At 33.2% G+C, this 11,893-nt stretch overlaps 1 protein-coding gene across 7 annotated transcripts in view; it reads left to right on the forward strand.

Moving 5' to 3' along the window:
* The window catches only part of baz (par-3 family cell polarity regulator), a 235,640-nt gene extending 225,361 nt beyond the window's left edge, over positions 1–10,279 (forward strand). For 4 of the 7 annotated variants that reach the window (XM_073976208.1, XM_073976206.1, XM_073976204.1 and 1 more), the window contains 4 exons: positions 1,736–2,352; positions 2,409–2,910; positions 3,538–3,636; positions 8,579–10,279. In XM_073976208.1, coding sequence (XP_073832309.1) covers positions 1,736–2,352; positions 2,409–2,910; positions 3,538–3,636; positions 8,579–9,209 — 1,849 coding nt within the window. In that variant the 3' untranslated portion in view covers positions 9,210–10,279. The remainder of the gene's footprint in view (positions 1–1,735; positions 2,353–2,408; positions 2,911–3,537; positions 3,637–8,578) is intronic. The other 3 variants (XM_073976211.1, XM_073976210.1, XM_073976209.1) reach the window with 1 other exon arrangement.
* Positions 10,280–11,893: the final 1,614 nt, after the last annotated feature.

Here is an 11,893-nt window from a genome sequence, read left to right on the forward strand (position 1 = left end):
ATTCTTAAAAATCCACGCTTTTGGCCCTCCATTGAGCCTCAAAAAATATTCTTAAAAATCCACGCTTATGGCCCTCCATTGAACCTCAAAAAATATTCTTAAAAATCCACGCTTATGGCCCTCCATTGAGCCTCAAAAAATATTCTTAAAAATCCACGCTTATGGCCCTCCATTGAACCTCAAAAAATATTCTTAAAAATCCACGCTTATGGCCCTCCATAGAGTCTCAAAAAATATTCTTAAAAATCCACGCTTATGGCCCTCCATTGAGCCTCAGAAAATATTCTTAAAAATCCACGCTTATGGCCCTCCATTGAGCCTCAAAAAATATTCTTAAAAATCCACGCTTATGGCCCTCCATTGAGCTTCAAAAAATATTCTTAAAAATCCACGCTTATGGCCCTCCATTGAGCCTCAAAAATATTCTTAAAAATCCACGCTTATGGCCCTCCATTGAGCCTCAAAAATATTCTTAAAAATCCACGCTTATGGCCCTCCATTGAGCCTCAAAAAATATTCTTAAAAATCCACGCTTATGGCCCTCCATTGAGCCTCAAAAAATATTTTTAAAAATCCACGCTTATGGCCCTCCATTGAGCCTCAAAAAATATTCTTAAAAATCCACGCTTGTGGCCCTCCATTGAGCCTCAAAAAATATTCTTAAAAATCCACGCTTATGGCCCTCCATTGAGCCTCAAAAAATATTCTTAAAAATCCACGCTTATGGCCCTCCATTGAGCCTCAAAAATATTCTTAAAAATCCACGCTTATGGCCCTCCATTGAGCCTCAAAAAATATTCTTAAAAATCCACGCTTATGGCCCTCCATTGAGCCTCAAAAAATATTCTTAAAAATCCACGCTTATGGCCCTCCATTGATCCTCAAAAAATATTCTTAAAAATCCACGCTTATGGCCCTCCATTGAGCCTCAAAAAATATTCTTAAAAATCCACGCTTATGGCCCTCCATTGATCCTCAAAAAATATTCTTAAAAATCCACGCTTATGGCCCTCCATTGATCCTCAAAAAATATTCTTAAAAATCCACGCTTATGGCCCTCCATTGAGCCTCAAAAAATATTCTTAAAAATCCACGCTTATGGCCCTCCATTGATCCTCAAAAAATATTCTTAAAAATCCACGCTTATGGCTTTCCATTGAGCCTCAAAAAATATTCTTAAAAATCCACGCTTATGGCCCTCCATTGAGCCTCAAAAAATATTCTTAAAAATCCACGCTTATGGCCCTCCATTGAGCCTCAAAAAATATTCTTAAAAATCCACGCTTATGGCCCTCCATTGAGCCTCAAAAAATATTCTTAAAAATCCACGCTTATGGCCCTCCATTGAGCCTCAAAAAATATTCTTAAAAATCCACGCTTATGGCCCTCCATTGAGCCTCAAAAAATATTCTTAAAAATCCACGCCTAGGAGCCTCAAAAATATTCTTAAAAATCCACGCCTAGGAGCCTCAAAAATATTCTTAAAAATCCACGCCTAGGAGCCTCAAAAAATATTCTTAAAAATCCACGCCTAGGAGCCTCAAAAAATATTCTTAAAAATCCACGCCTAGGAGCCTCAAAAAATATTCTTACAAATCCACGCTTAGAACCCTTGAAAAATATTCTTAAAAATCCACGCTTATTAGGGTCCTCCAAAAATATTCTTAAAAATTCCTGATTAGGTCCTTAAAAACAATTTCAAAAATAATAAAAATCCTTCCTTCTCATTTTCCAGTACCCTACCACATAGACCAAATGAGTCTATAGCCTCCAGTATAACAAATAACTCCTCGAATGGTGGCGGCGGCACGCAGTCTGGCGTTGCGGGACCGCAAAATTTCGATGCCACCTATTCATCCCAATTGAGCCTGGAAACAAATTCCGGAGTGGAACATTTCAGTCGCGATGCTTTAGGTAGACGTTCTATATCGGAAAAACATCATGCAGCCTTGGATGCCCGTGAAACGGGAACATATCAACGCAACAAAAAGCTAAGGGAAGAACGTGAACGTCGTGTGGCTCAAACTAAATCAGCCATCTATGGTTCAATGGAATCTCTAACGGCTAGAATTAATGAAGCTAATTCCAAAATACCTGGTTATAAACATGCCAAAACAAATTCCGGTATAGAACAACAGCAATTGCAGGCAGAATCAAGAGATCAAGTGGGAGATTTGGGTCCCTCGCTGGGACTAAAGAAATCCTCATCGCTGGAATCACTACAGACCATGGTGCAAGAGATACAAATGTCCGATGAACCAAGGGGTGGACCAACAACGTTGAGGGCACCACGCGGCAGGGGTCGTGAGGAAAGTCTAAGAGCTGCTGTGTCCAGTGATCATGATGTTAAGAGTAAGTTTGGGATCTTTAAACTCTATAGAAACAAATAATTTTTATTTCTTTTTTAGAAGCTAAACAAACCTGGCTTTTGGAAGATGGTGACCCCTCCGATGGTGGTTTCAATCAACGCAATGGTCCCTGTCAATCTTCGCTGAATGATGGCAAAAAATCTCGTGCCAAAAAGCCGGGCATTTTGCGCGGCATTGGTTATATGTTCCGTTTTGGTAAAAATCGCAAAGATGGTGTTACCCCCGTAGAGTCCCAACCTCCCATAACAAATAATGCTGCAAATGAAAGAACTCCAGCCAATAATCAAATCCCAGTTGCAGCCTTGGCGGCTCTTGATCGCAATCCTAAATTACCGCCACCAGCCTATCAACCTCCACCACCATTGCCACCGGCCAATGCCAATGGCCCGGGTGGAGGCCACAACAACAGCAATAACAATGCTGCGGCGGAAGCCATGGCTGCAGCCATAGCTGCTGGTATCCATCAAAATGATATCTTTAATCATCGCTATCAACATTATTCCAACTATGAAGAGTTACACAATCATCATCAACAAATTAGGTGAGCGCGCGTTTCTTTTTAAGAATTCTGCCACAAAAAATTGTTCATCTCCCTCATCAAAATAGCACAAACATGCACAGTTTTCATTTCATTTATACGTCCATTCTCTTTCTCTCAATGTTGTTCAATGTTCCGGTTAAGGTTACAATACACAAGGAGTGGTTTTATGCACCAACATTATTATCACCAATCCAATGCGAAACCATAACCGCCAACATCATCATAGTTATTATTTTGAAAGCATCTGTTTAAATTTATGGTTTTATTATTTTCAAAATCTTTTGCCATGAGTTTTCATTTCCTTCAAAAGAATCGTTTCCATTCCATTTGAATTAACCTAACCTCAAACTAACTTAAACGCAATGAATAAAGTTTCGTAAATATTTTCATAAAATTCAATTTTCACAACTTTTTCTCTCTCTCTTTTTTGTCTTACTACTACTAACAACCCACAAACAAAAACAAAACCAACAAAATACATTTTAAAATTTGTACAAAAATCTTAATTCCCCCTTACAATTTCTACCTTCTCCATCACCACCATTCACCCACTTACTACAACACATGCATATTCGTACAAAAAAAAAAACAAAATACAAAAATCTCAAAAAACAAAAACACTAATAGCGATGATAACTGCTCAAATAGTGATGTTTTATCGGAATCAACCTTAGAATGCATGCGTCAACAAGTTCTATGGCAGCGTCTTAAAGTCGAAGCAGAAAGGTAACATAAAACACAACTTACATTCAAAAATCTTTTCTTTGCGTTGTTTTAAATTGCTTCGATATATATTTTTTTTACTTATTCAAATTGTTTGCTTTTTTAGAAAAATTTTAGTTTTTTTTATACATTTTTTGCTTTTGTTGTAAAGCTTTGCATGTCTTCACTGCTATTAGTGATTTTTTCCTTTATTTTTTCTAATTTCTTTGCTTTAAATTCTGTTTTTTAACTTATTTTGTAATTTTTTATTAAATCAACGGCTCGACCATAGCGTAGTTAGATAATTTACTAGTCCTTAGAGAGGCGATTACATCTCACAAGGAAAAATCATCTTTGAGGTTATCTTTTTTTTCTGTGATAATTCATTCCTTCAATGTTTTGCCAGCCCCCCTTTAATATTGGCCATCACCAGATTCTTTGTCAACATTTTTGTTTTCTAAAAAATAATAATAAAATAAGATAGATCCTCGCCTTAGCAGCATTCCAAGTTAGTACACAATCTTCCGTCGGGGTACAATCTATCTTTTCATGCTCCTTTCCTGCAAAATTCCTAAGTTTCTTCTGCGTATATTGCGTTCTACGTCGATGTCAACCAAAACGCAGCTGTTCTTTGGCATAAAATATTTTGTTGCCCAGAAGAAGGCCAGAGGACTTTCATTATGTACTCAGATATGCTCAATGTGATTAAACATGTTCCTTTCTACATCATTTATGCCAAAAGGTCTTAGCAATATTATTTTTGCTCTTAATTTAACCTGAGCATAAATTTTTCTAACAGTATATGACTTCAACTTCGAAGAATAGTACAATTTCACATACAGTCAATAGTCAATACTGCCTCCCTAGTGAATACCTCCTCCACCCTACCCACACGTTCTAGATCTTTTCTGACAACTGATTCCTAAAGTGTTATTGATCTTGAAAAGTGTTCGGCGGCATCAAATCCCTAAGCAAAATTCTAGCCACCGTTTTCTGAGTATTTTTCTTCCTATAAGTGATTTATTATGTTCGTACTCCGCGATAAACACAATTTCCCACATCCATAAACTAAAAGCAGAATCGGGTTGTACTAAATAATATTAATTGGGTTGCTGCTAAGACGAGGGTCGAACAATTAACTTATTCAATAATCTTATAAAAGTCGCTCTTGTTTTGCTTTGTTCGCAGTCGATTTATCTGAACAATTTATTTAATAATTCTTCAATATTTTAGTTACACAATAAATATACCTACCTCAAAGTAGTTAGTTAGGATCTTTAAAATAAGCTTTACTTTATGTTTGTTCGCAATTGGCCAAAATGCATTCTAAGTTGTTCTCCTAACGCATTTTCTTGCACTTAACTATCATTTTTGTAGACTTTTGTAGAAACGCAACTAAAATGTTGTCGATAACATATTTTCTATAACGAAAAGCTGTCGATAACAACTTTTCTATAAAGAAAAATTTTCGAGAACAAATTTTCTTTAACGAAAAGTTGCCGATAAAAATTTGTCAATGAAGAAGGTTGTCCATAACAACTTTTTTTATGAAGAAAAATTGTCAATAACAATTTTTCTATAACGAAAAGTTGTCGATAACAATATTTCTATTACGAAAAGTTGTCGCTAACAACATTTCTTTTACGAAAAGTTGTCGCTAACGACATTTCGTATACGAAAAGCTGTCGATAACAAATTTTCGATTTGGAAAAGTTGTCGATAACAACTTTTTATTAAGAAAATTTTGTCGATAACATATTTCCTATGAGAAAAATTTATCGATAACAACTTTTTATTAAGAAAATTTGTCGATAACATATTTCCTATGAGAAAAATTTATCGATAACAACTTTTCAATAAAGAAAAGTTGCCAATAACAACTTTTCTTTAATGAAAATTTGCTGATAAAAACTTTTCGATAAAGAAAATTTATCGATACCAACATTTCTATCAAGGAAAGATGTTGATAGCAACTTTTCTATGAAGAACCTGTGTCGAAACATTTTCGGTAACAACTTTTTTGTTAAGCAATGTTGCCGATAATAATTTACGAAAATTCGTCGATAACAACTTTTCTATAAAGAAAAATTTTCGAGAACAAATTTTCTTTAACGAAAAGTTGTCGATAACAATTTTTCAATGAAGAAGGTTGTCCATAACAACTTTTTTATGAAGAAAAATTGTCGATAACAACTTTTCTATAACGAAACAATATTTCTATTACGAAAAGTTGTCGCTAACGACATTTCTTTTACGAAAAGTTTTCGATAACAACTTTTCTATTTGAAAAAAATGTCGATAACAACTTTTTATTGAAAAAACTTGTCGATAACACCTTTTCTATGAAAAAAAATTTATCGATAACAACTTTTCAATAAAGAAAAGTCGTCAATAACAACTTTTCCTTAACGAAAATTTGCTGATAAAAACTTTTCGATAAAGACAATTTATCGATACCAACTTTTCTTTGGAAAGATGTCGATAACAACTTTTCTATGAAGAACCATTGTCGAAACATTTTCGATAACAACTTGTTTTATTAGGAAATGTTGTCGATAATAATTTTTCTATTACGAAAATTTGTCGATAATAACTTTTCTATTAAAAAAAGTTGTCGATAAAAACATTTTTATTTCGAAAAGTTCACGATAAAAATTTTTCTATTACGAAATGTTGCCCATAGCAAATTTTCTATAAAGAAAATTTGTAGATAATAACTTTTCTATAATGAAATGTTTTCGATAACAGTTTTTCTGTTACGAAAAGATGTCGATTACAATGTTTCTATATTTTTCTATAATGAAAATTTGTCAATAAAAACTCTTCTAAAAGAAAATTTGTCTGTAACAACTTTTCCATAAGAAATGTTGTCGATAAGTGTTTTTCTTTGAAGAAAAGTTGTCGATAACAACTTTTGTACGACGAAAATTTGTCAACAAACAAAAAGTTGTCGATAACAGTTGTTCTATAAAGAAAAGTTGTCGTTTACAAATTTTCAATAATAAAAAGTTATCGATAACAATTTTTCCATAACGAAAAGTTGTCGATAACAATTTTTCTATGAAGAAAACTTGTCGATAAGAACTTTTCTATAAAGAAAAGTTGTAGATAAGAACTTTTCTATAACGAAACGTTTTTGATAACAAATTTTCTATAACGAAAGTTGTCGTTAACAACTTTTCTATAGCGAAAAAGTGTCGATAACAACTTGTCTATTACGAAATGATGTCGATAACAACTTTTCTATCAAGAAAATTTATAGATAACAAATTTTCTATAAAGACAAATTGTCGATAACAATTTTTCTATAGGGAAAAATTATCGATAACAACTTTTCTATAACAAAAAGTTGTCGATAACAACTTTTCTTTAACAACAATTTGTCGATAACAACTTTTCTTTAACGAAAAGTCGTCGATAACAACTTTTCTTTAACGAATAGTCATCGATAACAACTGTTCCTTAACGAAAATTCGTCGATAACAACTTTTCTTTAACGAAAAGTCGTCGATAACAACTTTTCTTTAACGAAAAGTTTTCAATAACAACTTTTCTAAAACAAAAAGTTGTCGATAAAACGAAAATTTGTCGATAATAACTTTTCTATTAAAAAGGTTGTGGATAAAAACATTTCTATTTCGAAAAGTTGTCGATAACAATTTTTCTATGAAGAAAACTTGGCGATAACAATTGTTCTATGAAGAAAACTTGTCGATAAGAACTTTTCTATAAAGAAAAATTGTCGATAACAACTTTTCTATAACGAAACGTTTTCGATAACAAATTTTCTATAACGAAAGTTGTCGATAACAACTATTCTATTAAGAAACGTTGTCGATAACAACTTTTCTATCAAGTTTGTAGATAACAACTTTTCTATAACGACAAATTGTCGATAACAACTTTTCTATAGGAAAAAATTATCGATAACAACTTTCTATAACAAAAAGTTGTCGATAACAACTTTTCTCTAACGAAAAGTCATCGATAACAACTTTTCTTTAACGAAAAGTCATCGATAACAACTTTTCTTTAACGAAAAGTCGTCGATAACAACTTTTCTTTAACGAAAAGTCGTCGATAACACCTTTTTACAAAGAAAAGATGTCGATAACAACTTTTTTAGACGAAAAGATGCCCACAACTACTCTTCTACAACAAAAAGTGTCGATGACATCTTTTGTATGAACAACTTTTATCGATATCAACTTTTCTGTAACTAAAAGTTGTCGATAACAACTTTTCTATAATGAAAAATTGTCATTAATAACTGGAGTAAGTCGTTGGGTTCCACCGTGGTGCAAAGGTATGCACACCCGCCTTGCACACATAAGGTCGTGGGTTCGATTCCCCGGCCAGGCAACATCAAAACACTTTTCAACGGTGGCAAAATACCCCTCAGTAATGTTTGCGACATTTCCTGAGTATTTCAGCCATGTAAAACTTCTCTACAAAAGTGGTGTCTTAGACACGCCGTTCGGACTCGGCGATAAACTGTAGGTCCCATATCATTGAGCTAATATGAATCGGGGTGCACTCATTGATATGAGAGAAGTCTCCCTTGTCCCTTATGGGATGTTTGTGGAACAATTATTATAAGTGGTTTCTAATAACCAATATATAAAAAACGTTTATTTTATTCAAAATTTAATATGTAGAAAAATGCGCCTTAATTTGTGTAACCTCCATTTCCCACATACAACTTACCTGTTTTATATTAACCTACTGTAGTGCTTTACACCCACCTTATATAGCCATATAATTAATCATCCATTTAAAATTAAATCTCATTAATTTAAAAAAAAAAATTTAATTTCTTTTTATTTTCATGTAAATCGTATGTGCTTCTATATCCGGCGATTTTTGTATATATAAATATGTAAAAACAAATATTTCAATATGGTTTTGAATGGTGCAATGTGGTGTGCTTCTTATCAATATCAACTTCAAATGTGTATGTACATAGTCGACGTCATCAACATTATCATTCGCAACGCAGTGCGCGCTCACAGGATATCAATATGCAAAACTATCCTTCGCAACATAACAACAATCACAACAACAACTTAAACTCAAGTAGCAATAGTAAGAATAGCAGTATACGTTCCACAAATCCCACTTACTATGACTATGAAACAGCACAACATAATCTAAGCCAAACATCATCATCCGCAACAGCATCAGCAGCTGGTCCAAATAATCCCTCATTAAATGGTAGTTTTCAACATCGCGCAGGCAGTATTAAACAACACAATGGCCATATAACCGTAAATGCTGGCCAACAATCTCCCTCATCGGCGGCAGCAGCGCAAGCCCAAGCTCATTGGAAATCAGCAGCCATGAATGGTTTTTCACCGGCCAACCTTAATAGTAGTGCAAGGTCACGAGGACCTTTTGTTACCCATGTAACATTGGGACCCTCCAACAATAACAATATTGCTGCCGGGCAGCAACAACAACAACAGCCTACATATCAAACTGTGCAAAAACATCATCATAATATGCAGCAGCAACAACAACATCAGCAACAGCAATCCCAATATTCGGGAGCTATTGCCGGTCCTCAACACACGACGGCCACAGCATCAAAAGTGTGACTATAGGCAAACGTTCTTCGCCAGTGTTTGGGCGAAGACGTTGTTGTTCGTGGTATAAGCAGCAAAACGAAAATTACTACTTCAACCAAAACAAAAGTAAAAATTCCTTGTACTACTAATACCAATTCATCGTCAGCAGCAGAGGGAGGCGGTGTTGGTGGCCAACGTATAGAGAAGTCGACACAAGTTGGAACAAGTACCCATAGTCTGCGCGAGGATGATGAAGACGATGATATTGTGGAAATTTTCTATTTTGCCACTGAATGTTGAACGAACGATGACAAGTTAAATTTACGTATGTATGTATGTGTAAACGAACCCAAAGGGATTGAATTGTAAGCCTTGATTTGGTTGATATGGTGTGTGTGTGGGCGCGAGATTACTAAGTGTGGTAAGAATGTATTTTTTTATAAATAACTATTTTTATATACAAATATTTAAGCTGGGTTGTTGGAAAATTTGATTGGTGCCTAAAAAGGATTAAAGAAGGGGAGCTTGTAGGCTAATGATTTTAAAATCATTTACAAACATTCATCTAAACATTTCCATGCCATTATAAAAACAAATTCAGTAAAAAACCTTAAGAATTACCTATCAATATTTTTAATTTTCAGGTTTAATAACAAAGTAAATCGGATTTTAGGTTTGTTATGAATGATTGGGATTTTATTGTACATTGATTTGTGATCGCAATTTTTAAATCCAATTTTGACACCAATCAGACTTTATAACTACTCCAAAAAATAATTATTAAAAAACATATGTATTATTAATTACTTTTTTTAAATATAATTATTGTTAAACAAAAAATTTGTTATAATTTATCTTGACTTAAAATTTAATGTAGAACTCCTCAAACACACACACACCCAAACAACTACAACAAATTAAATATTTATATAGCCTATTGTATACAAAACAAACAAAAAACATAAGTGCAAATTTTTTTGAAAATCCTTAATTTTCAAAAAAGTAAAAAACAAAAACACATATTTACTTTATATTGTTAACACTAAACAAAGAAAAATTATTTACTTATATAAATAATTATAAATAAACAAAAAACAAAATCGACAAACTTAACGAACATTTTCATACATTTTGAAATCATTGAAATTTTGAAGACTGTTATTAATTTAATAAGAAAATATATTTTGTTGTAATATGAAAGGGAAAGAACAGGAGATTTTAAATTTGTGTAAAATTTTTGAATTACAAATTGTTTTCAAACGCTAATTGTACAGGGTTTTGAAATATCACTGACTTTGGACACAAGTAAAAATTAAATCAGTGTAATTGTTTAGTCCCAATTTACATCAGGCCATTTTCCTTGCGGCAATTGTCAGTTTGATGGAGAGAGAGAAATGGTAACCCTTTGCCTCTCAATACCCTCTCTAACCTACAAACTGACAATTGCCGCAAGCAAAATTTCCTAATATAAATATGGACTATGAATGGAAAATTAACAGATATTTTTGTCAGAATTTCAGATGTTTCTTGACAATATGTCTGTTCCAGAACCTGCAAGAATTTTAATTACGATAAAAATGCTTCCTTTATGTTATCGGACAAAAATAGTAAAAATTAGTAGATTCTTGCAGTTCTGGGACATACCAAGAAGAAGATTTTTTTTCAAAATGTTTTATTTGTTAATTTTTGTATTTACACTAAACATTGAAGAACGCCTAAAGACATTTTTATTTATGTTATTGATATTTCCAATCAATTGCAACGTTAATATTGTAAAATATTTGAAGTTTGTAAATTTGAATTTTGGTATTTTAATTTTGCTGTTTATCTACCCTAGACTCACTCACTGGCCAAGTCAAAATAGACATGCGTACAAGCAGCTAATAGCAAACATTTCCACATATGTGTAGTGGTAGGATTTGGCATAGAAAGTAATGTCCTAAAAGTCTCATCCTCAAAAGTCATTTTGTGGAATTCTTTGTATTTTTTTCTTTTCTCAAAAACTATCGGTCTTTCAAAATCAGACTTAAGTAAAATTTTATATTTAAAAATGCTCTACAAGAGTTGTCTTTATGATGTTTTCACAGTAATTGTCATTCTTGAGTTATCGAAGTCAAATAACCGGTAAACCAAGTTCCTAGATATGGAAATAATACATTCTCGTAATCAGCAATAAAACACCTAACTCTGGACAATAATTCAAGAACTCGGAGAGTGTTTTTTTCTGTTAAGTGCTACAAAACCTGAGTTTTCAAGCTGGTCTTATATGTTATACATGGCGTATACTTATGACCATATCATGTACAATGGGGCGTATATAATCGATATCTCAAGAAAGGTAGACTTTAGGAAAAATCATTCTTGTAGAGAAAGCCCTATATCTTTAGCTTTTGGGGCATTAGATGAGGTAGGAATTGCTATTACTATATCCTACCTCTCCACCAAAATTCTGTTCAGTTATTTCAATGTCTATTTTGATTGGCTAGGCAGATATTTGATATTTTCCCACCTCTTCTTTAGTACACCTATTGCTTTGCTAGGCATATAAACTAGTTTAATTGCGCCATGTCAGTCAAATTGAACCAATGTAGAACCTCAAAAATTAATAGGATATTTAGGGTGAACGTGCCTTTTTTTGTCTATTCGAGAAGTATTTAAAGAATGAATGCCGTGTGGACAAACATACATATTGTCATTTATTCTGACCAAAATAA

Source organism: Musca autumnalis, unplaced genomic scaffold (genome assembly GCF_047663935.1).
Source record: "Musca autumnalis isolate F117 unplaced genomic scaffold, ASM4766393v1 scaffold_3, whole genome shotgun sequence".
Taxonomy (NCBI): domain Eukaryota; kingdom Metazoa; phylum Arthropoda; class Insecta; order Diptera; family Muscidae; genus Musca; species Musca autumnalis.